This window comes from Tursiops truncatus, chromosome 13, assembly GCF_011762595.2.
Source record: "Tursiops truncatus isolate mTurTru1 chromosome 13, mTurTru1.mat.Y, whole genome shotgun sequence".
In the NCBI taxonomy this organism is placed as follows: Eukaryota; Metazoa; Chordata; class Mammalia; order Artiodactyla; family Delphinidae; genus Tursiops; species Tursiops truncatus.
In genome coordinates this window covers 23,655,162-23,680,910 of record NC_047046.1, presented here as the reverse complement: position 1 = coordinate 23,680,910, position 25,749 = coordinate 23,655,162, and the positions used below count along the sequence as shown (strand labels likewise).

The 25,749-nt window shown below is 55.9% G+C and overlaps 1 protein-coding gene and 1 long non-coding RNA gene across 7 annotated transcripts in view; one reads left to right on the top strand and one right to left on the bottom strand.

Moving 5' to 3' along the window:
* The first annotated feature begins 310 nt into the window (after nt 1-310).
* Nucleotides 311-18,885, top strand: PATZ1 (POZ/BTB and AT hook containing zinc finger 1). 5 transcript variants are annotated; one of them, XM_073790314.1, is made up of 5 exons: nt 315-2,441; nt 3,823-3,886; nt 10,269-10,440; nt 16,308-16,445; nt 17,877-18,885. In XM_073790314.1, exons 1-5 carry the CDS (start codon nt 1,171-1,173, stop codon nt 18,290-18,292), a joined length of 2,061 nt encoding a protein of 686 aa, XP_073646415.1. In that variant the 5' UTR covers nt 315-1,170; the 3' UTR covers nt 18,293-18,885. The 5 variants fall into 5 exon arrangements, with proteins under 5 accessions (XP_033693122.1, XP_073646415.1, XP_033693121.1 ...); XM_033837230.2 differs by having other exon boundaries at nt 16,373-16,445; nt 17,874-18,049; XM_033837227.2 differs by having other exon boundaries at nt 316-2,441; nt 17,874-18,885.
* Nucleotides 7,677-25,749, bottom strand: part of LOC117307636 (uncharacterized) — a 35,599-nt gene continuing 17,526 nt past the window's right edge. For both annotated transcript variants that reach the window (XR_004521488.2, XR_004521491.2), the window contains exons 3-4: nt 22,923-23,138; nt 7,677-9,218 (exon numbers count right to left, since the gene is read on the bottom strand). This is a non-coding gene — a long non-coding RNA (uncharacterized lncRNA). The remainder of the gene's footprint in view (nt 9,219-22,922; nt 23,139-25,749) is intronic.

Below are 25,749 nucleotides of genomic sequence, written 5' to 3'. Positions count from 1 at the left end.
GCGCTTCGTTTGCATTGGTCCGGGGGGGCTGAGACTGCAGCCCCCGGCCCCGCGGGCGGGGTGGCGAGGCGGGGGCCGGACGGGGGCTCAGTCTGCGCTAGCATTGGCGGAGCAGGGGACTGGGGAGGGGGGGCAGGAAGCGGGGGGGAGCGGAGCTGCGGGGGGGGGTGTATAAATAGGGAAGGGGGGACGTGCATCCTCGGCTGGGTGAGGGGGGGGGCTCGGGACAAAGAAAGTGGAAAGTTTGCAGCGCTGGGCGGTCCGGGCCAGGGATTCGGGTGCGCACGTGCAGGGCCGGGGGCGCCGGGGGCCCCCCAAGCCGAGCTCGCCGTTTCTTTTTTTTTCTGCAAGCGGAGGGGGGGTGTTGTTGGTATCGCCCCCTCCTTCTCCTCCCCCCAGGGGTGAAAGTGCAAGAGGAAGTGCAGCCGCTGCCATCTTTCCTCCGCTCCGAACACACGGAGCCCAGGGCCGCAGCGCCGCCGCTCCGCCGCCGCCTTCGCTCGGCCCGGGAAAGGGCCCGCCCTACCGCTGCCGCCGCCCGCCCGCTCCAGCCTTCGCTACCGACTCCGCCCGCCAAGCTCCGGGACCCGGCCCGCGCTGCCGCCCCGGTGCGCGCCCCGCCGCCGCCTTAGCCTTAGCCTTTTGTTTCCTCCGCTCCGGCGCCCCCGCCCCGGCTCGCGCTTTGCAGGGGACGCAGCGCGCGCCCCCAGCGGGCCCGGGTAAAACCGCGGCGCGCGCGCCTGCGCGACAAACCCCTCCTCCTCCTCCCTGCGCGCGCGCGCGCGCGCTCCCCCTTGGCTGCGCGCCGGCGCCGCCTGGCGGGCGGGAGGGGAGGTGGCAGGCGCGTTTGCGGGAGGGGCGCACCTCTGTGCTCGCGTACCCCCCAGAGGTAGACCGAGAAGGGGAGGCGGGCGGGCGGAGAGGAGAGAGGAGTGCACGATCCAGCAGGGGTGGGGGCAGCTATGTGGGAGGTGGTGTGCCCTGCCGTCTAGACAGTCCGATCCGGGCAGGGGGTGTGTGCGCTCCGCGCACCTGCGAGACTACAGAGCCCCGGGCCGGCACGTGTGGGGAGTGTAGACACGTTCGTTGCACCCCGCTTCTTGCTGCCTAGGGGAAGGGAGTGGGGCTGGCAAGTGACGCGGCCCGGTTTGTGGGGAGGGGGCGGCGGCCATGGAGCGAGTGAACGACGCTTCCTGCGGCCCGTCGGGCTGCTACACCTACCAGGTGAGCAGACATAGCACGGAGATGCTGCACAACCTGAACCAGCAGCGCAAAAACGGCGGGCGCTTCTGCGACGTGCTCCTGCGGGTGGGCGACGAGAGCTTCCCAGCGCACCGCGCGGTCCTGGCTGCCTGCAGCGAGTACTTTGAGTCGGTGTTCAGCGCCCAGTTGGGCGACGGCGGAGCTGCGGACGGGGGTCCCGCTGACGTGGGGGGCGCAGCGGCGGCCCCGGGCGGCGGGGCTGGGGGCAGCCGGGAGCTGGAGATGCACACCATCAGCTCCAAGGTGTTCGGGGACATCCTGGACTTCGCCTACACTTCCCGCATTGTGGTTCGCCTGGAGAGCTTCCCCGAGCTTATGACGGCCGCCAAGTTTCTGCTGATGAGGTCGGTCATTGAGATCTGCCAGGAAGTCATCAAACAGTCCAATGTGCAGATCCTGGTGCCCCCTGCCCGGGCTGACATCATGCTGTTTCGTCCCCCTGGGACCTCGGACTTGGGTTTCCCTTTGGACATGACCAATGGGGCAGCCTTGGCAGCCAACAGCAATGGCATCGCAGGCAGCATGCAGCCTGAGGAGGAGGCAGCTCGGGCGGCTGGTGCAGCCATTGCGAGCCAAGCCTCCCTGCCTGTGTTACCTGGGGTGGACCGCTTGCCCATGGTGGCCGGACCCCTGTCCCCCCAACTGCTGACTTCCCCATTCCCCAATGTGGCATCCAGTGCCCCTCCCCTGACTGGCAAGCGAGGCCGGGGCCGCCCAAGGAAGGCCAACCTGCTGGACTCAATGTTCGGGTCCCCAGGGGGCCTGAGGGAGGCAGGCATCCTTCCATGTGGCCTGTGTGGGAAGGTGTTCACTGATGCCAACCGGCTCCGGCAGCACGAGGCCCAGCATGGTGTCACCAGCCTCCAGCTGGGCTACATCGACCTTCCTCCTCCGAGGCTGGGTGAGAATGGGCTACCCATCTCTGAGGACCCCGACGGCCCCCGAAAGAGGAGCCGGACCAGGAAGCAGGTGGCCTGCGAGATCTGCGGCAAGATCTTTCGTGATGTGTACCATCTCAATCGGCACAAGCTGTCCCACTCGGGGGAGAAGCCCTATTCCTGCCCCGTGTGTGGGCTGCGGTTCAAGAGGAAAGATCGCATGTCCTACCACGTGCGGTCCCACGATGGGTCCGTGGGCAAGCCCTACATCTGCCAGAGCTGTGGGAAAGGCTTCTCCAGGTGAGGAATGGTGCCCATCCCCCATGACTTGTCCTATTCGTAACTCATGGACTAGCTCCTCTCCAAGAGCTGGGGGTGTGAGACTTGCAGGGGGCTCACTTGACCTTGCAGGGCCATGTCAGGTTTGGGGAGAGTGTTTTAACGGCCCTGATTTTGAGATGATGTGGCCAAGAACTGCTTTCTCTTCCCTCAGGGAAGTTCTCTGGCACTAGGCGTGCCCTACCATCTCTCTTCCTTGGGGCCTGTGGGAAGGGGCCGGATTCCTCAGGCCGCAGCCACCGGGCCTCACCATTCTTCTCCCTGGGCTCCCTTTGTGTTTCCGGCACCAGACGAGGGGCCCCCTCTGGGGGCGGGAGGCCAGGCTCCTCCAGCGACTTTCCCCGCTTGAATGGCCGCCGGGGGAGGGACCGAAACAAGTGCATCTGGGACTCCTTACGCTCCCATGCCTCCATGTCCCCCCGCACAGCACTGGCAATCCTGGGTCAGTAGACTCCGACCTTGCCTCTCACAGCCCCGGGATCACGGGGCACAGAGCTGGGCACCCAGAGTCTCTTCTGAACAGCAAAGCCTTTGATCTGCTCTGACCTGGTGGCTCCAGAGCCCACCTGAACCCACAGATCCCCTTTACGTTCACTGGACAGAGAGGAAGGAGGGCAGGATGTCGTTTTAGATTGACTTTTTAGTGAGCCTGATAAGGAACTGAAGACTTGTCTGCAAGCAGAGGGTTGTTTTTCCTCTTAAGAGAATATTCAGAATAAAAGGCTCGTTTTAACTTGCCTGGGTACTGAGGGCCTTGTGTGTATGAACGTAGGGATGGAAAACTCCCTCAGAGGGGCCCCAAGCAGGAACCAGTCTTACCGGTCAGGCAGCCCCTGCCCACCTGCTCTGTCGGGCATCTGGTTTACCAGCCCAGCTGGGGGCTTAAGGCTTCATCCCTTGGCCTCTGGGGACTGAATTCCATCCGGGTGGCATTCATTGGCTGCTGTGGTGGGAGAGGCTGGGGGAGGGGAATGCTGAGTTTCTACGGGGCTTTAGTCTGGACAATGAATCACACATACCCCCTCCCGGAAAGGCTGCAGCAAGGCAGCCCAGTCTCATTCTAAAGTCCCCTCCTTGGGTCCTAGAAATCATTGAGTTTCTGGTGGGGGGAGGCGGGTAGGCAAGGTCAGAGACAAATGCTCACTCCCCTTCCCCCTCTAGAGAAATCCAGGGCAGAGAGGCCTGGGCCTCAGGAGCCAGAGCTGGGTGGTGACTTTTCTTTGTCATGCTGGGGTGGGGTGAGGGAGTCCTCTCCAGCCTTGTCGGGGCAGGGGTCTGGCCAAGCTTGTAGCCCCCTTTCTTAAGGTCTTGTTTTAAAGTCTCTTTTGGTTCTCTTTTCTAGGCCTGATCACTTGAACGGACATATCAAGCAGGTGCACACTTCTGAGCGGCCTCACAAGTGTCAGGTAGGGGCTGGGCCGGGGCAGAGATGGGCTGAAAGAGAATGCTGCTGTCCTCACAGCTACGGCCATGAGCCAGCTGCTGTGCGTGCTGGGCTGGCTGACTGACCACCGCTGTGCACACCTCCCCCTCTGTCCCCCCACCGTCTGTCTGCTCTTCTCCTTTGTTCTCCCCCAGCCCCCTCCCTCCCACCGCTGATGTCCCCTCCTTCCTGGTCGCTGGGTCCTGGTTCCCAACCCGTCTCTGTCTTTGCTCTGTTGCTTGGCTTTCCTCTCCTGGCGTTTGCCAGCTCCTTGGATGGTGGGCCACATTGGACAAGTGTCGTCCTGGGGGCACTGGCACCCCACTGGGTCCGGCTTCTGGTTCCCAGCAGTTTGCAGGGGCCACCGTGGGGTGGGAATGGCTTCTTAAGGGCTCCTGGTGGTCCAGCCAACAACTCTTCCCCTTGTATGCCCAGCAGCCTGACCTGAGTTGGAGCTGCTTCTGGGTCCCCTCAGCTCAGAGCACCAGGCCGCAGGGGTGGGGGTGAAGGAGGCAGGGAGTGGTGCGATCACTGGCACCTGCTTAACCCATCCTGAGCCACGTGTGCACACAGCCAAGGGCTTCTGAGAACTGGAAAGCGAGGTGGTTTCCTGTCCTTGAGAGCTCTTTGTGTAGCAGTAGGTAGGGGAGGCTGGGCAAGATTCTCACCCTTGGTTTGTCTGCTTGAACAGTATCTGGGGGCTCTGTGATGCCCAGAAAATTGAGCTTCCTCTCCTGGCCACTGAGCATTCCTGTGTGGGTGGAAAACACACTTCTATCTTCTCCTTGGTCGTACCCCCTTTCCTGGGCCAAGTTCCTACCATCTGAGTGGGAAACAGAGTTGTCGGGTGTTTACTGCAACGTCTGATGGGGTGACCTGCTTCTCTTTATCCTGTTGGTGGCAAGGAGGAGGGTCTGGGGAGACCGATAATAGGGAGGGATGGACGGACGTGCTGTAGGTGGGGCAGAGAGCCCCCAGGGGCCAGGTGCGGTGGTGTTCCCAGACGGCCAGGAGACCGGGGGTGGGCCTGCTGGGATGCGCCTGTGCCTCGCTGCCTCCTCTCCCTCTGTCTCTCATCACGGAGCACATTCTGACTCTCCCAGGTAGTGTGCTGAGCAGCCCAGCAGAGTAGGAGGAGCCCAGAGGGCAGTGGGGGCATGCCCGGTGGCCTGGGGGGGTAACCTGCACTCTCTGCCCTTTTTCCAGGTGTGGGTTGGGAGCAGCAGCGGCCTGCCGCCCCTGGAATCTCTTCCTAGCGACCTGCCATCATGGGACTTTGCCCAGCCTGCTTTGTGGAGGTCGTCCCATTCGGTTCCTGACACCGCCTTTTCCCTTTCTCTAAAAAAATCCTTCCCAGCCCTCGAAAACCTGGGCCCGGCACCCTCCAGCAACGCTCTCTTCTGCCCAGCCCCGCCGGGCTATCTGAGGCAGGGTTGGACTGCCCCAGAGGGCAGCCGGGCCTTTACCCAGTGGCCTGTGGGCTAGCCGGGGCCTCCCGAGAGGGTTTTCTGTGGAGGGGAACGGCAGTGGCAGTGGTCTGAGCCCCCTGCTTTTGGGAGAGGCCAGCAGAGTGGTCCCTGCCCACCATGCCCAGCTCCTCCCTGGGTGACTTGGACTCTTTCCCAGCTCAAGGACCCCAAATAGGGGTAGCAAAGGGCTCCTTCCTGGGGCCTCCCCATGGTCTCCACGTTTCTTTCTGGGCTCTCTTGCCTTGTTTTCCCTCTTTAGCAGATGGTACCCCTGGGTGTCTGACCTTGCCTGGAGGTTGATGCTTTCCTAGGAACTAAGCCACTGGCTTACATGCTTCCCCTCCCCTGGCATCACCTCCCCTAAGGGGTTTCTAGAATGGGGCCTGGCCACCCCTCCCCCCACCCTGGGAGTGAATCCTCCTCCAGAGGAGAGGAGACTCCGGCGCAACTCCAACTGGGCCAACCGTGCTGCCCTCGTCCCTTCCCACTCACACAGGTCCGCTTTCATTTCTGGCTTGTGAATTAGACTTTTGTGGTTTTGAGGTTTATTAGCAGGTCTGCTCAGGAACTAGATTAACCAGTAGCTTTACATTGGGTCATCCCAATATATGGCTTTGGGTGCTGATAAAGCAGATGTAGACCTCCGTCAGATCCCAGTGGTGTGCCCTTCAGTCCCCGCGGGCTCTGCGGGGATAATAGGAGTGATGATAAAAGTTTTCATTCTAACGTTTGAGGCTTTGTGTGTTTTGTCCTTGGTCTGTGTCATAACACTGACATCACTGTCCCTTGGTGTATGAGCCTGCTCCTGCCCTGCCCCTCCGACACACACTCTCACAAGCCTGCTGGCCCTGCCTCCAGCCCCACAGCCAGAACTCCCCTAACAGTGACCTGGCAGGTGCAGGTGAAGACGTGCTGCCTCTCAGGCTCTGAGCTGGCTGGCCAGGTGTGCCTGGGCTTTGTTAAACAGCCGGGCCATCTGTTTTGCATGGTGTGTCTGCTGAAAGTATCAGAGGTGAAGAGACAGCTCTCTGGGAGTTGGTTCCTTTAGCCCCTGGCAGAGCTGGGCATGGGCCATACCTCTCGGTCTCTCCTGATGCCACAGAGGAGACAGTAGGGGCCAGTTACAGAGACGGGTGCCACAGCTTGAGGGGAGAGGCCCTCCGAACGTGGGCGCATGGGGGCTCAGGCTTGGCAGTGACACGCAAGTCTCCTCGGGGTTTGGCCTCAGTGTGCTTAAATGGCCCAGATGTCCCAATGCTGCTCGATCTGTGAGTGCTGTGGGCTGGGACATTGACCCCAGATGGAGTTCAGCCTGAAGCCGAGAGGCTAGAACAGCTCAGACCTCTCCCATTGCTCCCAGTGGCCCCACTTCTTGGGGGCTGGTTGGGGGGTTTGGGCTGGAGGGATAACTCATTAGGAATTGAGATGGGAATAAGGGAGCTGACACCCTTGAGAAGAAGGGGGCCAGCAAGGCCCATGGTGCTAAGCCCACATGCATTGCCCTCAGACTTTTCCAAGGCTATGGACAAGACTACTTAAGATACCCCCTGAGGCTGCCAGGCTCAAAGGCCACCAAGAGTAGGTGTGCACCGGTGCCCCTGGTACCACTGAGGCCCCATTCCTGAGCTGTTCAACCCTTGGGAAGAAAAGCATTCGGAAGTCTGGGACGGGGAGAAACTGGCAGGGAGGGAAGGGAGCCTGGCTGGGGCTCAGTGTTGAGTGGTGATGAACCTCTCTGGGGGCTGGGCCAGGGCCCGGCAGGTGCGCCTCCAGCAATAGCAGGCTGCCTGTGCGCAGGGCTGGGGGCGAGGCGGCCGTTCCCAGCACCACCGGCGATCGATTGGGGTGCTGATCCTGTCAGGGTCCCTCTGCCTTCTCCCTGCCTCCAGGACAGGAAGTGTTTTTCTCTTGAGTGGCCCCAGCATGGAGGTTCCGGGCACCCCCTTCTTTGAGATCCATCTCTCTCCTCAGCCTTTCTCTCCTTTCTCTCCTGGGTTAAGTGACCAGGCCTTTTATGTTTGGTGTTGTCTGAACTTCTGGCAGGCCTAGACTCGGACTTGGGCACTTTCACAGTTCAGAAAGCCTTGGGTACTCCAGCCACAAAGGGTCAATCCTGGCACAGAGAAGCCAACCACCATTTCAGCTTGGCTTTGTAACACAGTGATAGTTTTTGTTGCGTTTGTGTTTCGTTTTGTTTTGTTTTCCCAGCAGCAGATTTACATTCCTAATTATGTTTGCTCAGGCTAAAGTTTGCTTTCATTCCTTGAGAGATAATCAATGGAGGACAGGGTGGGAGAACTCAGCCTGGTCTGCAGCTTTAATTTTGCTTAGCTAATCCCCCAAATGGATAATCCACTTGTGGATAATTGAAGTCTGGCTGTCCATTATCTTTCGTTAGCAAAGTATGACAGGCAGTGCTTTAAGGGACATATCCCAAAAGAAAGTTGGCAAGAGAAACAAGGCATCTCTTTCACATCCCTCTAGTGGCACCCTCTCCCAGGGGCCACAGAAGGTGGGATCCTGAATGTGTGCTTTCAGCTGCATTTTCGTAACACCTGGTCCATGGTTGGCTCCTTTGAGTTCTGGCGGTGTAGACCACACTGCCTCTCGCCATTGTGGCGGTGGTCCTCAAGTCGCTGTCTGGCCAAGCCGGCTCCCGTCCCCAGATAAATCGACAGGTGCACCCCTATCTCCCGCAGGTGTTCACGGCACCCCTTACTCTGGTTTACAGTCTGGTGGGGCTGGGGAAAGATTCAGTTTTCCACCCACTGTGGCCTATGATTGGGTCACAAGGTCCCTGCCGGGGGGCCCACCTGTGGCCATGAGACCAAGCACCCATGGTACTTTCTGAGTCACCTAAGTGCTCAAGTTTCCCTGCACAGAACCTGTCACCTCTATCAGGACAGCCCTGGCTACCAAGTACACTGATAAAAACTACCCACACCTTTTACCAGAAGCTAACCTCTGCTGAGGCTGGAGGTGGTAAGAACACATGCTCAGGGGCTGGTTCTCAGTCCAGCTGCCCCGAGTCCTCTCAGGACCTCTGTCTGCCCGGCTGTAAATCGGGGAGGAGGGGAATACCCCAGGGTGGCCAGGAGGATCGGGAGGGCACTGGCCCGGCAGTGGCAGGGTGTTGCTTTCTCTAGTAGCTGAGCACTGTGCTTTGTGCAAATTACTCTCTAAACTTAGCTCCCTCATTTGTCAGATGAATAAACTCAATATATAAAACATGAAAGCAGTACACTTGACCCTTGAACAACACGGAGGTTAGGGGCATCGACCCTCCGAGCAGTCAAAAATACACATACAACTTAGTGTCGGCCCTCTGTGTATGTGATTCTTCCACGTCCGCGGTTCCACATCTGCGGGTTCAGCAAACTGCAGATGGTGTACCACCTACCATAGTATTTACTGTTGAAAAAGATTCGCATATAAGTGGACTCATTCAGTTCAAACCCTGGAAAACTGTTCAAGGGTCAACTGTATTTTGTTAGCATAAATTGTTCTATTCGAATGCGTAACATTTATTCAAAAGATAACGACTAAGAAGAGCTCAGCTGGTCCTGATGCAGACATTTGGGGTTGGGGTAGCAACCACGGTGTCTTCTACCTCCACAGCATCGAATGCATTTGTTTCTCGCTCTGATTGTACAGTAAAGCAATAGATAGACGTTGTACATGGTGACAGTGTTCAGACACTTACCTTAAGGTCTCAGGATCTGTTTCTGTTCAGTGGAGCCGCAGGAACACCCCCATTCTAGCCAGTTAACGGGGTGGCGGGTCTTCAGTGGGTTAACGTTTGGTCTGTGATGCAATTAAAGGTGAATGTTGCTTTCTCTTGTGGCTCTAAAATGGTAAACACAGGTACAGAGAAAAGAAATGAGTCAACCTTGACTAGAACTTCTGAGACATGTCCGTGGATCCAAAATAGTGAAGGTCACCAGATTCAACTCTCCTGAGGGCTTTCCCGACATTCCGTGACCTCCAAGGCTGGGCAGCCATGCAGGCCCGGGCTGGGGGAGAGATGTTGGGGGTAGACCCAGGGCTGAGACCGAGTCAGGGGACCCGGGGCTGCCTTCCCAGGGTGTGGTACTGACTGCAGCTCCTGGCCGGTGGGGTGAGAGCACGGCCTGCCTCGAGGGCCACCGTGAGGATGCACTGCATGCGACGAAGGGCTCTGAAGGTGAAGTCTGGGGCCTGCCTGGCACAGTGGGGGGCACTGGTCAGTGCAGGGTGGTGCCATCCTTGTTGGCACCAGCACTGGGGTTCCACAGATGCCCCCGGAGCCTCCGGCCCTCACTCTCTGCTAATTTTCACATTCGCAAAATTGACACTGTCACTTTATGGGCTGCTTTCTCAATACAAACGCACACGGATATTATGAAGAGTAATCTCTGTGTTCTGTCCTGCCTTTCCTTTCCATTTCCCTGTGGCCACGATTAATGTCGCTTTTGAATAAAGTGAGTAAATTGGATTCTTTGTATAAAGTAACCAGGGGAAACCCAGGGTGGAGAAGGTGAAGACTGTTCCGTTTATATGCCAATAGCTCTTCTGTAAATTCACTTACAGCCAATGCAACAAACATCAGTTCTTAAATGTTTAAGAATGAAAAGCCCCTAGCTCTTTTGTTTTGCAGAACTCAGCCTGCCATGTAATGTGCATGTTGGGGGCCAGTGGGAACCAGTCATCCTAGCTCAGGGGTCCTGTGGGGAAGACCATGGGGAGTAGGAGCGGCTTACTTGGCATCTGGGGAGGAAGCCTGGCCGCATTCTGAAGTTCTCTTACACAGCGAGTCCCTGTGTTGGCCGGAAATGGCTTTGTGCCACAGTGTGCTCGGTAGGGAGTCGGGTGTGGACGCCAGCTTTTACCTCACCCCGTTTTCCTTTCTGCCCTCAGACCTGCAATGCTTCTTTTGCCACCCGAGACCGTCTGCGCTCCCACCTGGCCTGTCACGAAGACAAGGTGCCCTGCCAGGTATGCGGGAAGTACTTGAGGGCAGCGTACATGGCAGACCACCTGAAGAAGCACAGCGAGGGGCCCAGCAACTTCTGCAGTATCTGTAACCGAGGTAATCTCCCTGCTACTCCCTCATGTCCAGGGGATGGGCCTGAGCCCATGTGGGAGGCCGGGGGGTGTCTGACCACCCTGCTTCAGGCTCCACTCTGCACGGCCAGCCCTCCCTCCCTTCCCACTGAGCGATAAACACCTTATCCCCCAGCCAGCTGTTTGTCACCCTTTCCTTTCCAAGAAACCTGGGGTGCTTGGAACAGGAGTTGCCAGGAGCTCAGCAAGTGAGAACAGCAGAGAGTGTTGTTCCCAGGCTTGGGCCCATGACACACCTGCTGCCCAGGGGGCAGGATGGATGCGCTGAACTACTGAGGTTGGTGGGAGTCATTAGGCCCCAAGAGGTGGGAGAATGAGGGGTCCTGCTCAAGAGCTTTGCTGGCTGATCCACTGGCACGTGAAAGTCAGCAGCCAGGTAAGGACGTCGAGTCTGGAGATGGACAAGGGCCGAAACTCTCTAGCACAAATGGTCGGAAGAGCCCAGGCCCAGGTAGATTGTGGCCTTGACGAGAGCGGAAAGTGGCAGGTGCTCTGAGCAGGGCAGCATGCTTGCGGCTGAGGTTGGTCTAGGTGGCATCTGTGGCCCTGGTGTTGTGTTGGATGAAGTCTGTCCTGTCCCTGAGCTTCTGCCAGGGCTCGTTGGCTGCTAGAAGGGCTGAGGTTCGTGTTTTGCAAGCAGCGTCAGTGGAGGAGGCTGCGCCTTATCTGCTGAAGGAGTTGGGGCAGCTGTCTGGTGAGCGTGAGGATGCTTCTGCATGGTGCGCTTGCTTTGGCCAGGTGGGGACGTGGCTGGAGAGTCCTGTCTCCTGGGACACTCTTGTCGCAACACTTCTGGAAGTCTTGAGTGTGGCTTAGTGGATTGAACACTAAGCCAGGAGGCAGGGGACCCAGGGTTTAGCTGGCCCCTCCCACCTCACCCTCCTGTGTGACCTTGAACTCTCCCTTCCCCTCTCGAAGGCTCAGTCTCTTCACCTCTAAACGGGGTTGAGAACATCCCCCTTGCCCACCTCACAGGGCTGCTGTGAGGATCCCAGGAGACAAGGTAGGTGAAAGTTCTCTGAACCCTGCAAGCAGCAGCACACTTGGGAGGCCCTCCTTACACTTTGTAACTGTCAGGAAAGACACAGCTCGCTGACACTCTGCTTTGGACCAGGTGCAGCCCTCCTGCAGTCCTTGGCTGGAAACTTTGCGTCCTGTGCTATCTCCACATGCCCTGAGGTTGCTGGTGGAGGGAGCCTGCTGAGTGGCTGGGTGTTCTCTTGGTGCCCTGAGCTGGGTTCCTCCCGGGGACTGCACACCTGGGGTTTGCCTTGAAGGCCATTCGATGTCAACGTTTGTACCACCAGGAAACCTGCTGTGGAAGCAGGGAGGTGGTCAGAAAAGCTGCTTAAGCATCTGTCCTATTTTCTGATATGTCAATAGAGCCCTTTCTGGCAGGAGCTTCCTCCGGGGAGCTGGCAGTGGGGCTGTGTGTGGAAAGAGCTGTCAGGCTGTGGCTGCCCAGCTCTAGGAAGAGATGGTTCCTTGTCTTGCTTCATCCCGTGGCTTCCTGACCGCGTCCCCAACTAACTCGAGACCTGCTGCGACGGTGCTGTCAGCGGGCATACTGTCGGGGTTTCAGGGTTGAAGTTCTCAGCCTGAGAGTTGGGGTCAGAGACCAGAGGCGGTAAACCAGTTAGGGCGGAGGAGGACGCCAATGAGGAAACAGAGATAAAGCCTGGATTACAAAGTGGCAGGGAGCTGAGTGGGGGACCCAGGGCCACAGCCCCTGTGGGCCCCACTCAGGAGGAAAGAAAAGCTGCGAGCAGCCGGGAATAGCAGGGAACGTCGACCCAGTTAGGAGACAGCTGATGTGGCAAAGCCCACAACTATTGTACATCAGGATTTGTTTTCCCTGGGCTGGTAAAGAGGACTTGGGCAGCAGCCACAGGCCATGTGGCCAGGGTGGGGGTGCCTGGAGAGTAGAACCAGAGCCCACCTTTCCTCAGAAAAGCCAACGCGAGATCTGGGTCGTAAGCAAAACAGCTTTGGGGGAATTCCCTGTCAGCCCAGTGGTTAGGACTCTGCGCTCTCGCTGCCTAGGGCCTGGGTTCAGTCCCTGCTCAGGGAAATAGGATCCCACAAGCCGCGTGGCCAAAAAAAAAAAAAAAAAAAGAAAACCCCAAAAGCTAAAACAGAAAAACCCAGCTTTGGGTCCCAGAGTCGGAGCAGAAAGTCCCATTCCTCCAAGAAGACAGAAGAGGGCTCTAGTCTAAACCACCCTGGATCCTCAGAAGGAAGAGAAAACAATTTCGCTCTTCATCAGAAGAGAAGGAGCAGGATTCTACCTCTGGACTCATTTCTTCTGCAGAAATGGGAAAAGACGCCTCCCTTCCCCTCCAAAAAAGAAGAGGAAGGGGAAGGCAGTTTTTCCAGGAAGAGGATAGATCGCCAAAGACACTGAGACACTGGAATCAGAATGCAGGACGCTCTGGGCCGTCCTTTCAAGGCTGTGACTACAGGAGGAGCTGCAGGAATAAATGGATGCTCTCTCTACAAGGGTTCAAGCAAAGGCTAACGTTCAGCCAGCCGGTTAGCGGGTGAGGCAGGATCAGATGAATTTCCAGGTGCCCTGAGATCCTCCAGTCCCAGCAGTTCTTAAGCAATCAGCTTAACCACCCATCCATCTGCCTACTTTCAGCCACACAAACAACTCTTGCCTGTGAAGAACGGGAGAGAGGAGATGCAGCCGGTGGTCCAGCCTCACACTGGAGACAGATGACCTTGTCTTTGTCCTGGAGACATATCAGGACGTAGACCATCCCATCTGCAGAGAAGATAACTTGCAGTGGGAGGAGTATGATGGTTACAAAAGCCTGTTTCCGACGTTCAAGTTGAGGAAATCAGTTGAGTTGAACAGTGGGAAGGACTTGGTAGATTGCCACGATTTCCCTTCTTTTTAAGTTTCTGTAGCAGGGTCTTTATGTAGATGTGTATGTACTGGTGTGAGGGAGGAAGCGGGAAAGCGTATTGGAAATCGGTCTTTGACCGAGACAACACTTGCACTCAAATATCTGCTTAAAGGGTAGAGAAAGCCTTCTCTCCAGCCAGAGGCAAGCGCCAGTGGTAGACGCAGACAGCCTGCCGTCCCCTGGACTGAGCTGACCCAAGCCTACTTGGTGCCCCCCCTCCAGCACGGCTCAGTTGGGCACAGCCCCACCAAGGTGTGGACAAGAAGAAGGCCGTCCCTGACCCCTGCACAGATGTGGAAGCTGCCAAGGAGGGTTTGCTTCCAGAGTGCGAATTACAGCACACCAGGCAAGAAAATGCAGTGGAGAAGCAGTAGCCTCGTGGTAGCATATTCTCCGTATCTGGAGCGTGAGAGAGGGTGGCCCGTCGGTGGTGGTGGAGTCACGTGTGTGCTCAGTGTCCCCATCACTCTGATGCTTGTAGAAAGCTTCCTCTTTGGTTCTTGGTTAATCAGTGGTGAACAGGCAGGTGAGTTTAGAATTCTGGCCAAATGTGTCTGGCTTCAGAGATACGTTCACAGAAACTCGGCTTCTGTTTTACCCCAAAACTTGGCTGCTGAGCTGCTCTGTGTTTAAATTCTGGGCTTTAGGTGGCAACTGTGGATCCACGCCTACCACCCGCCATGTGGTTTTGCTATAGATAGTAAGTAGTCTGCAGCTGGGGCAGCGTCAAGGGGACCCTGCCACGTGGTCCCCAGACCATTTTTCGGGAGAAAACAGTGAGTTTTCATTGAGCATCTGCTGTGTTCCCCAGCACAGCTCTTCCCACAAGGAGTAAACATAATAGTTCCTGGTGCTCCTTCCCTCCTTTACCGTCCCTCTTGATTGCAGTGGCCCTGCCCCGTGGAGAGAGCTTCAAACCAGTTCAGAGGGCCCCGCAAGGGATTAAAAAACAAAGAAAAAAATTCCCTTCTAAAGTGGTATCATCGCATCAGTTGGAAAGTCCTGATATTTCTGTTGGTTGCCAGGGCTGCAGCGCCATCCATGGGGCAGGGCTGAGATCCTCTGTCCTGTGAGTCTCATCTGCTCCTTCCTGACCACAGCCTCCCTCCGAGGAGTGTTTATATGGGACCCTCGTAAGTCAGTCTGTCCCCTGCTTGGCCCCAGGCAGACCACTTGGTCACAGCGCAGGACATCGTGCTCTACTAGGCAGGGCAGGACAGCAGCATCTGGTCCAGGAGGGTCTTCTTTGTCAGGAAAGGAAGGAAGATTCACCCAGCCCCCCATTTCCCTCCAGAACCACCAGCTGCTACCATCGGGGGGATGTTTGTTGAATAAGATTCCCACATGGCAGCCTGTCTACCCGCAGCTTTCATTCTAATCCACCAACATGGCAGAGAAATACAGGAATGTAAATGGTGATAATGGAGCCTACTGCAAAAGTTGAAGGGATGTTTCTAGGGCCGGGACCAAGACACAGAGACTATTAGAGAGTCTGCCCAGTGGTGAAGGACCACGTGGTGGCACGTGGTCCTGGGGTTAGAGTCCAGGCTCTGCCATTTAGCAGCTGTACATATGGCTGCAAAGCACAGAGCGATGCATGCGGTGCGCTGGGCCTGCACACCTCTGTCACTCCCTGAAGGTGACCTTTATTGTAGTTCCAGTAGCATTTGAAAGCCCAGGCCAATTCAGACTTTTTTCGAAGAAGTCTTGTGCAGACATTACACAGTACTCTCCAGCCTCTGGCCCATTAGTAGTGGATCCCACTGCTACCCCGTGACTGTAATTTAACGAGGGAATGAAAGGACCCGAGAAAAAAAAAAGAAAAAAAAAAAAAAAAAAAAAGAAAGGACCCGAGGATGTGTCAGCTGCATCTGGAGTGGACTAAAGGGACACCATCTAGGCATAGCGCCCCAAGTGGGCCTTTTGCCGAAAAGTTTTGGTTCCTGCCGAAGGCACTTTTGGATCCTTGACTGTGGGAGGATTTGATGTCCCAGCTCCTTCCTGCGGAAACCCAAGTGGAAATCCTTTGACTGGCCCACCTGGTTCCATCTCCTCAGACTCGTGGCTGCTGTGGAAATTGGCCCGAGATCACTCTTCCCAGCCCGAGGCATCTCGAGGCTCAAACTGACTGGAGCATCTGGGTGGGTCTGGAGCAGATCCCAGAAGGTTGGATTGCCCCTCCCCCCAAATAAAGACAAGGATTGTGCCTATTTCTTCTTCCTTAAGTGAACCTGTTGGATCCTCCAAAACCGAACCAAGAAGACCACTGTGAATAAGAGATGACTGCACACCCCCTTTAACATAACTTCCTATTTTCATTGTTCTTCAAAAGGTCTAAACAGTTACTAAACCCAGTTATTCTGAAGGTGAGAAAGTTTGCAAAATAGAGCATGTCTTAACAGGTAGAAGAAGGGGGACTCCTGGAGGCATTTCTTTGGGATTTCATCTTGCCTCCGTCTGGCTTCTTGCGCAGATGGTTTGCCTTCACACGTGTTCAGCCGTGTTCTGCCGGCTGGAGTCCCGTGGCTGCCCTGGAGCCCCATGTACTTTCCCGACAGCATTTCTAGCCGTGGTCCCTGTAGCTGGTCTGGGACTGTGGACCATCCGTTCAGACCACTTGTTACTGAGGTGCCAAGCGAGCCGAGGTAGTTGGCCTCTGGCCCTGGCCAGAGTGGGATCTCAGGCCATCCCTCCAGGCAGCCTCCACAGCCTTGCAGAGCGGGCTCTGCAGAGAAGCCGACTCAAGGACAGTGCCACCCTCCCTCCTGAGCCAGGTGGCTCCTGTGGTTGCAGCGCCTTTGAGCCAAGGAGGGGCCCCTTCTAGGAGTGCTAGCCAGTGCGGCCAGAGGAGAGGCGTGGGGGAAGCAGAGAGGTGTCTGTGTGCCGGCTGCGGGATCTCATCTCCTTTTGTCTTGTTTAGGTTTCTCCTCTGCCTCCTACTTAAAGGTCCATGTTAAAACCCACCACGGTGTTCCCCTTCCCCAGGTCTCCAGGCACCAGGAGCCCATCCCGAATGGGGGAGCAGCGTTCCACTGCGCCAGGACCTATGGCAACAAAGGCAAGCGACCCCTTGCTCTGCACTTTGCTTCTCTGCGCAGGCTGTGTTGTGGGGGCGCTGGGCCGGGCGTGGGGAGGCGTGAAGGCTGCCGGCTTGCTGGCCGCCTCAAGGAGGCTTGAGATCTGAGTGGCAGTGGCCTCCAGGACAAAAGTCACAGTGGGGAATCTCACTCCAGGGCGGTGAGTGAGGCTTTAGGGCCCTGCCGAGATCCAGCCCCCGCCTCCTCTTCCCCAGCACCCTCCTCGCTCCTGGCCAGCCCCCACGTCCAGAGCCCTGCAGGGACGCCCCGGGCCCAGGGCAGGAAGAGGAGCCCTGCATGATGAGCCTCTGGGCCTGTCCATTGCCTGTGGCCCTTTAAGGATGGCGTGGAGCTGTGGCTGAATGCTTTCTTCTCCTTTGACCCTGTGGGCAGAGGGAGCCAAGGTCTGGCTTCCCCCTCGGTAGGGGCGGTTGGTTGCTGTGACCAGCCCTTTCCGGAGAGCCTCTGGCCGCGTTTGTGAGATGCATGGTGCCGACTCCGAGTTGGTTTGCGTAGAGCTCCCTAGGCCCCACCTCCACTTGTTGATTCGGGTTGTTCTGTGGTTTTTCAAGTCGTTGTTGCCTTGGGGATGACGCCAGGGGCTTGGCAGATGGCAAAGATGGCATGCTCCACGCTCCCATCACAGACTTCCCTTCCCGGCATGGCGCTCTGAACCCAGGCAGGAAGGAGCTCATTGTGGAGGCTTCACGTGTGGGCCGGGCAAGGCAGATCAGTGAGGGCTGTCTCGAGGACCACCTTGTTCTGGGCCCTGCGTAGGGACAGCTGGCCGATTGAGTTGTTTAGTTCCTTCTAAGCTGTGTGCTTTGGCAACTTGGCCTGGAAGGCTTCTGGCAGGCAGAGGCAGTGAGGGCAGGGCTTGTGTTTGCAGCGTTGGGAAAAGGACTGGCTCTGACTCAGCCGTCGATAGGGTCTGCCTGGGTTGAGGAGCCCGCGGCTCTGGTTCTGGCTTGCTAGGGTGCAGCCAGTCTGGTGCAGAGGTGAGGCCACTGGCGTACCTGCTCAGCATCATCACAACAGCTGTTTTACCCTCAGAGGCACCCAAGAGAGCACCTAGGAGCTGGGGGTCTTGGGTTGTCCTGGGTGGAGACAGAGGCGGTCCCCTCTCCATACCCTTCCTTGAAGCAGGCCGAGATGGTGGTGAGCAGTACACGTGCGCCTGCATGAAGAGTCCGCGGCAAGGGAGGCTGGCAGCCCCAGGCCCTGCTGTCTCACCCCTGTAGGCACGCCAGGCTCCCTGACTGACCAGCTGAACCTCTGTGGGTTCTGCTGGGCGGTGGCTGGCCATCGGCTGCCCTCCACGAGCCTGTGAGCTGGCCCCTGGCGACCCCTCCGAGGGGGCATCCCCATAGCCTGGCCTCACCGCTCCTCTGTGTTCTGTTTCCTCCTAGAAGGCCAGAAATGCTCACATCAGGATCCGATTGAGAGCTCCGACTCTTACGGTGACCTCTCGGATGCCAGCGACCTGAAGACGCCCGAGAAACAGAGCACCAATGGATCCTTCTCCTGTGACATGGCGGTCCCCAAAAACAAAATGGAGTCTGACGGGGAGAAGAAGTACCCCTGCCCCGAGTGCGGGAGCTTCTTCCGCTCCAAGTCCTACTTGAACAAACACATCCAGAAGGTGCATGTCCGGGCCCTCGGGGGCCCTCTGGGGGACCTGGGCCCTGCCCTTGGCTCGCCTTTCTCTCCCCAGCAGAACATGTCTCTCCTTGAGTCCTTTGGGTTTCAGATTGTTCAGTCGGCGTTTGCATCATCTCTGGTAGATCCTGAGGTCGACCAGCAGCCCATGGGGCCTGAGGGCAAGTGAGGCAGATGCTGCGTCCCCGCAGAAACGGCCACCGGGGACCGCTGAGAAATGCTGTGAATGCGGAGGGAAGTGGTGTCTTTGGGTTCTGTAGCTGAGAGATTTTTATTCGTTTTTAACTCCCCCTCCAGCCCTGTCACCCACCCCTAACCCCCAATGGTCTTTAGAAATAGATTCTCATCTGATACTCGGCAGAAATATCTGTGAGACCCGGTATGGGATGAGGGCAGAAAACACTACACAGGCCTCCAAAGCAACACCAGGGCTGGTTTCTCTAACAGGCGGAAGCTGGAGCTCCTGGTGCTCAGGCTTAGTGACCCCAATTCCACACCTGCACCTGACAGCATTCTGGGACCTCGGTGATTTTGGTCCCCTGCCCCTTCTCTAATCCCTCATTCCCCCTTCTCATCTCCCTCAAAAGATACCACAGTAGGGTCTCCGCCCACTTACACAATGCTGATGCCCAACTGTTTTTAAGGAAGCTGGAAGCCTACAGCATCCCGTGGACCATGGGGTGAGTGTCCTCTGAGAGCCCCCTGAGCTTGACCTTTGACCCGGAGGGCCCCAGACCTTTCTGAGCCCTGCTTGAAGGCTAGCATTTTGCCACTAGGACAAGCTTAGCAATCGAGGACACTCCTACCCCAAATTTCAGTTCTTAGGTGATTTTAACCATTCAACTTGCTGTTGGGTTTTAATTCTCTAATTATTATTATTATTGTTATTATTTTTTAGGACCAGTTGTAGTGAATTGCTACTGAAAGCTATCCCAGGTGATACAGAGCTCTTTGTAAACCGCAGTCACACGTTAGGGTTTAGGATTAAACTTTGTTTAGATGTACCATAATTAACTTGGCTAGTTGATTGTTTGGAGTCTATGGAAGAAATAGTTTTATGCAAAATTTTAAAAATGCCAGTCTGGTCAGGGAGGGAGGGGGTTTCAGTGCTGTTGGAAGGCAGGAGAGCTGGCAGGTGGGGACATCATACACCTCAGTTGTATCACACGTGAGCAAGCCAAGGTTGACCCTGTGATGTGAGTTGATCTGATCAGACTGTATTAAAAATGTTAGTACGTTACTCTGCTTGCTCCCCTGAGTCTGGTTTTTTCTCTGGGACCCAGAGGGTGGGCAGTCTGTGCCCCTGCACCTGGGTGGGGTGGGATCCCAGGAGACCTCTCTTCCTCTTCACTGTACCAGTCCCACTGGGATTGACAGGTGGGTGCTTCCCCTGCAGACTCAGCTGCCACCATCCACCCACCCGCTCTCTCCTGGTCTTCACTGCTCTGTGCCCCAGACCCTGGGGTACAGTGGTGCATGGGACACCCTTGTGGAGCTTAAAGGGAGAGAGGGAACCAGTAAGCAGATTTAACCACAGAGTTCAGATAGGGAGACATCCAAGGAGAGAAACGGGCAAGGGAGGGATAGTGATGGCGGGAGAGCAGGTAGGTGGTCCAGGCTGGTGAGAGGTGGGGGTGGGACTCTGGAGGGAGACCTGGAGCCAGAGAGGACCAAAGAAGCTAGGACCTAAGGGGGGATGTGGGCAGGGAGAAAACTCTCAGGGCGGCTCTAAGAAGCTCAGCAACTTGAGTCCCCCCTAACCCTGTGCTACCCAGAGGTTAAGTAAAAGGCTGCTGTACCCTTAGTGTGAATGTATGAGGAGAAGGGGAAAGAGAACAGCAAACAGACAAGAAGTGAGCACAATGGAGAACTAATGGGAGCAAGAGTCAGAGCACGAGGGCACAGGCAGACTGTTGGCAGCCTGGGTGTCGAGGGAAATCCCGAACTAACAGATAGCATTTAAGCTCCAAACAGGTAGAAAAGAAAAGAGTGACAAAGGGGAGAAAAATAAACAGACCGGGAGGAGCAAACAAAGCACAAAATGATTTAGACCCACATTAATACTAGTAATAACATTGTTCTGGCTTAAAGGCAAAGACTGAGCTGGATGTCTTTTTTTTAATTGAAATATAGTTGACATACATTATGTCAGTTTCAGGTGTACTGCATAATTTGAGCTTTGCCTACATTAAGAAACCATCACCAGGGCTTCCCTGGTGGTACAGTGGTTAAGAATCCGCCTGCCAATGCAGGGGATGTGGGTTCAAGCCCTGGTCCAGGAAGATCCCATATGCCGCGGAGCAACTAAGCCCATGCACCACAACTACTGAGCCTGCGCTCTAGAACCCGCAAGCCACAACTGCTGAGCCCACGCACCGCAACTACTGAAGCCCATGCGCCTACAGCCCCGTGCTCCGCAACAAGAGAAGCCACCACAATAAGAAGCCCGTGCACCGCAACGAAGAGCAGCCCCCACTCACTGCAACTAGAGAAATCCGCATGTAGCAATGAAGACCCAACACAGCCAAAAATAAATAAATAAATAAAATTTTTAAAAATCTTAAAAAAAAAACTATCACTAGCATAAGTCTAATAACCACCTGTCCCCATAAAAAGTTATCACATTACTGACCATATTTCTTGAGCTGTATATTACATCCCTGTGGCTTGTTTTATAACTGGAGGTTTCTACCTCTTAATCCCCTTCAGCTATTTTGCCCCCGCCTTCCACACTTCCCCCAGCTGGATTTTTTTTTCTTTTAAACCCTAAGCATCTACATGAAATCTTGAGTAAGTTGCTGGGCTCTGTGGAGTGTGCGGGATGGAGGCTTTGGGCCCTTTGGGGTGAGTGTCAGAGGAAAGGGCAGGCCCAGAATGCTGAGGCCCCGTGGACGGGCAGCCTTGTAACCACCACAGAATCTGCCAGCTGGGGACACCCAGCGGGCATTAAAGCAGAGAACCAGGCCTTGAACCAAGGTCTTCATTGGAGACTTCTCGGTCCTGCCCCCACAAAAGCACCGGTCACGTCTGTGGACAGGCAGGCGCCTATCCACAGTATCTGTCACCTGGCAGGAGTGGGACGACAGAGCAAGCACTACTCACTGAGGCCTGGGCAGCAAGCAGAGGCCTCTGGCCCCTTGCCTGGCGTCTCCTCGGGCTCCTCGGGCTGTGGCGAGAAAAGCTGTGCAGAACGTGGTGCATAATGGCGGGGCGGCTCCTCTTGCCCTGGTCAAAGGTGAAGGCCCTAAGTTCTGGCTGTCTAGCCCCACCATCTGCCCACCCCCAACCCCGGGCAAATTTCTGAGCCTTGGTTTCCTCACCAGGAAAACAGGCTGTGAAGACTAAGGAGGCCTGAGCTAAGCTCTGTGCCTAATTCTCAGCACAGCCTGTGAGGTGGGTTCCATTACTCCCCCTCCTGCAGATGAGCAAACAGGCTGAGAGGTGGAAGCATCCCCGCCCTGCCCCCACCCTCACCCTACCCCAGCCCTACCCCACCCGGCTCCCACCCCCATCACATAGGAACGGGTAGAGCCAGGATTCAAACTCAGGTCTGTCCTCTGACTCCAGAACCTCTGTTCCCAAGCTCCAGTAACAGTGTCTCTATACACAAGAAAATGCCCACTACTGTGGCTGGCACAGAGCAGGCTCTCTACTCTCCTAGTCCCCCAGGACAGGGGCCAGCACAGGGCAGCAGAAAAAAGCCACAGAGGAAGTCAGGGTCAGTGCCAGAGGGAGTGCCCAGAGAGCTGAGTGAGTGAACACACTCTTCATCCTGAGACTGACCCTCTGGGCTCCAGAGCCACCCTAGGCCCCCACTGAATGAAGGTGTTCCTGGCACCACCAGCAGCCTGGTCGACTTGCTCTGGGCAGACCTGTCACACCAGGAAGCCTGTCCAGCCACTGCCCCATGGCCTGGGCCAAGGCAGGAGCACTGGCCTCACCTCCCCAGGGCAGTGATTACCCACAGGGAGGCCCCGTGGCACCAAGGGACCCCGGCACATATGGTTACAAAGAAACATGACCACTGACAGCCGGGAGTGGGTGGGGCCTGTGAGCCTGTGGCCAGTCTCAAGAGGTGCTTCTGAGATACTTTTACAGCTGTGGCAACTCTCCAAGCCTTGGCCTCCCCTCTGTGAAGTGGGGACGACCACACAGACTTGCAAGGTTGTAACAAGGCTGAATCACACACATCCGGTGCATCCTCTGGACGTGAGAGAACCCCGGCCCCTTCCCTGGCCCCCTGTTTCTAGTCTCTGCCTTTCTCTCTCCAGAGCCTTGTGGGGGTCCCCAAAACAAACTCTCCACAGCAGCTTGCCTCCTCTGGATTTCCCTGCTCCAATCCCACACTTTCTACTAGGGATGCCCCAAGCACAAGCCCCCACTTGTGCTCTTGTTTTTCAAATATCAGGCCTTTATTTGGGCCAACCTGCAGTCACATCCTGTGCTTAACAACAATAAGCAAAATAACAATGGTACTAAGCGCCAGGCACCCTTCTAAACACTTTACACCTATAAATCTGTTTACCCTCCAATCTCCCAAAGAGGTACGTGCTGTTATTACAATTAAGCAACTTGCCCCAAACACATGGCTTTGAGTGGTACGGTAAGGATCTGAACCCAGGCCCAGAGCTGCATCTTCATTGCGACCCTGCACTGGGGCATGTCCTTGCCTCTCGGCTCCACACTCAGACCCTCCCCTTCTCAGCAAGTCCCACTGGCCCCCAGCCCCGAGCCTTTACCCTGGAACACCCTCCACCTGGAAGGCTCTTCCTTCACAGCCCTGTGCATCTGAGTCTTACCGTTTCCATGGCCTTGTTTGCCTCTGCCCTCCTCCGACCTTCCACGGCGCTGCACCTGCCCCTTCCCCGGGCGGTCACCAGGGGCCCTGTCTCATGGTGGTCTCCAGAGATGGCCAGCGGGTGCAGATCCCAGCACCACCTCTTTCTAGCCGGGTGTGCTCTGGCAGGTGCAGCTCTTATTCTCGCAGCTGCTGTGAGGATTACACGGGCTGGTACCTGTAAAGCAAATTAGGAAACACTCAGAAAGCTCCCTTTTAGTTTGCCCGCATTATTATCTCCTCCACCAGACTACACCCGCACAAAAATGCACAATAGCAGGGACAGGCAAACTTCTGTAAAGAGTTAGAGGGTGAACATCATCAGCTTTGTGAGCCGTGTGGCCACTGTCACAGCTGTTCCACTCTGCTGTACAGGAGTAGCCAGGCACAGACACAGCTCGGTTCCAACAAACCTTCATTGATGGACACTGAAATTTGAATGTCATATACTTTTTACGTGTTACAAAATATTCTTCGAGTTTTTTCCCAACCATTTAAAAATATAAAGCTCATCGGCTGTACAAAACCAGGTGCAGGCTGGCTCCTGTACAGCCCGAGTCTGCCAACCACCACTCAAGACCAGCTTCTCTTTCTGCTCCTCCGGGCGGGCCTCTCTCTCCTGGCTTCAGAGCTCAGATTTCCCCCAGATTCGGGTCCCAGCCTATGGGACATAAGCTCACGGTTTATGTGAGTAAAATGGATCCGACACCCAGAGCTTGTGATTTCTTGGTCTGCCGATCAATCCATTGATCCCTGCGGAGTGCAATGCCACGTCCCCCAAACAAGGTCGTTCTAAGGAACTACAGAGCCCACACAAAGGAGAGCCTAGTGTGCCCAGAACAAGAACTGCCTGCCCAGTTTTCTAGTCATTTTGTTTTCATTCATGTGTCTTGGGTTCAGGGGCAGAGGAGGCAGGACAGAGGGAAGAGGGTAGGTGGCGAGCTGGCAGATGTGGGAGTGGGAGAAGTGGGGAATGAGGTCAGTGACTGAGTCCTGTTCTTGTCTGCTCTGGTTCTTCCCGGCTTTCCCCGAAGGTTTGTGCTCAGAGGCACCAGGGGTGAAGTGAGAGCTGCCAGTTTTGGCAGTGAGCTCAGAATTTCAGTTCTCTTGAGGGCCTTGCAGGAGGAAATTCCACAGGCGTGCCCTCTCTTATGTTGAGTGGTGAGGCCAGACTCGCCCTAAAGTTATCCTCAGAGCCCCACCAGTTCCCACCAGTTCCCGTAACCATGCCAGCTGCCCAGCACCTGGCAGCAGGCCTCCAGGACTCCAGTCTTTACACACCCCACCTCTGCCCTTCTCTTTGTGGCCACCGGCCTGACCCTTCTGGGATCCCCCGAGGTGCCTGTTGGACCCTGAGGCTCACTGGGGAGAGCGAGGTGGGCAGAATGTCTATCTGGACCTGCATCTCTCGCTAAACCGTGTGAAAGGAAACGCCAAACATTCATCTAAGAGATGAATCTGTCCTAAGAAAACAAGACTCTTTTGAAGACAAGGCAGTGCGGAGGTAGGCACCTCTGAATAAAGCTCTTTGTATCGCTGTGGATGCCACAACAGGAAAATCACTGACTTTTGCTTCAGGGAAAGCCTGTGGCCTGCACTCAGCCTGGTGCCCCACCCGGGGCCAGTCCACACTGGGCAGAGGCCGAGGCCTGTGGCTCTGAGGACGGACCTGCAAGACTGTCCTCACCTCTCCCTTCTTAAAGGGCATTCGTTCTCTTCTGATTCTCTCCTCTTCCGAATCAGAATCTGTGCCCTGAGCCTGCTGGATGTCCTGGTGTCCACATTGAGAAACACAAACTCCACACGTGGCAGGGCCTGTGTTTATTTTTTTTTACGCTTTTCTCTGGATGATGATAAACTATTTGCTTTTTCATGTCCTTTCCTCCACCTGTAAAGTCCTTAACTCCTGTCTCCCTGAAGAACTCTTATTCATCTTATTCAGCTCAAGTGGCCCCTTGTCTACAAAGTTTTCCCCGCTCCCTCCAGGAGGAGGCAACTTTCATCCTCACATCATTGCTTTGTACCACAAACTGTGCCGGGGCCTCACGTACATCAAGAACTCTGTGGAGTAGGTACTGTTTAATCTCACTGAGGCCTAGAGAGGCCAAGTAATTGCCCATGTCACACAGCTGTGCAGTGGCAGAATTAAGACCCGAATCCTGAACTGTCTGACTGTGGGTCCCAGGGCCCCATCACTGTGTGCCATCTCCTCTGTGCCAGCTCCCTGTTCTGCACATATTACTTTTACATCACGCTTTATGGATCTATCTCCCCATATGAGGCCAGGTTTTGCGGCAAATGGGGTTCGTGCAAAGATAATTCGTCTCTGTATTCCCAAAACCTAGAATAATGCTTGGCACTTAGCAGCTGCTGATTTGACAGATGTTCTGAGTGGGCGACTGTGCCAGGAAGGACTGAATTCCTGCTCCCAAGGAGCTTAAACACACAAAGCAGGACAGGACATGGGACATACACATAAACAAATGTCTGAACCACAAGAGAGAACGAGATATGAGAGGGGAGGGAAAGTAAATGCTATGATGGTTTGGAGAAGGTCTGAGAAGGTGGTGGCATTAGAGCAGGACCCTGGAGCATGCTTAGGACTCGGAGATGTAGGGATGGGTGTGGGGGAAACTGGGGGGGGGGGGTGCTCAGAGAAGGGAAGAGGTGGGCAAGCTTGCTCTTGAAGTCCAAATACCAGCTGACAAAGTGACAAATGCCTTCATGTCATCAAGGGAGAAAAGGGCCATTTCAGACTGTGTAGGAGCTGCTAGAAAAAGTCAGCCAGC

Excerpts from the sequence above, each read along its gene's own strand:
- PATZ1 (XM_033837227.2), top strand. The coding sequence starts at position 1,171 with ATGGAGCGAGTGAACGACGCTTCCTGCGGCCCGTCGGGCTGCTACACC. Across the intron at positions 2,442-3,822 it reads TGTGGGAAAGGCTTCTCCAG|GCCTGATCACTTGAACGGAC; the intron begins GTGAGGAATGGT and ends TCTCTTTTCTAG. Across the intron at positions 3,887-10,268 it reads AGCGGCCTCACAAGTGTCAG|ACCTGCAATGCTTCTTTTGC; the intron begins GTAGGGGCTGGG and ends TTCTGCCCTCAG.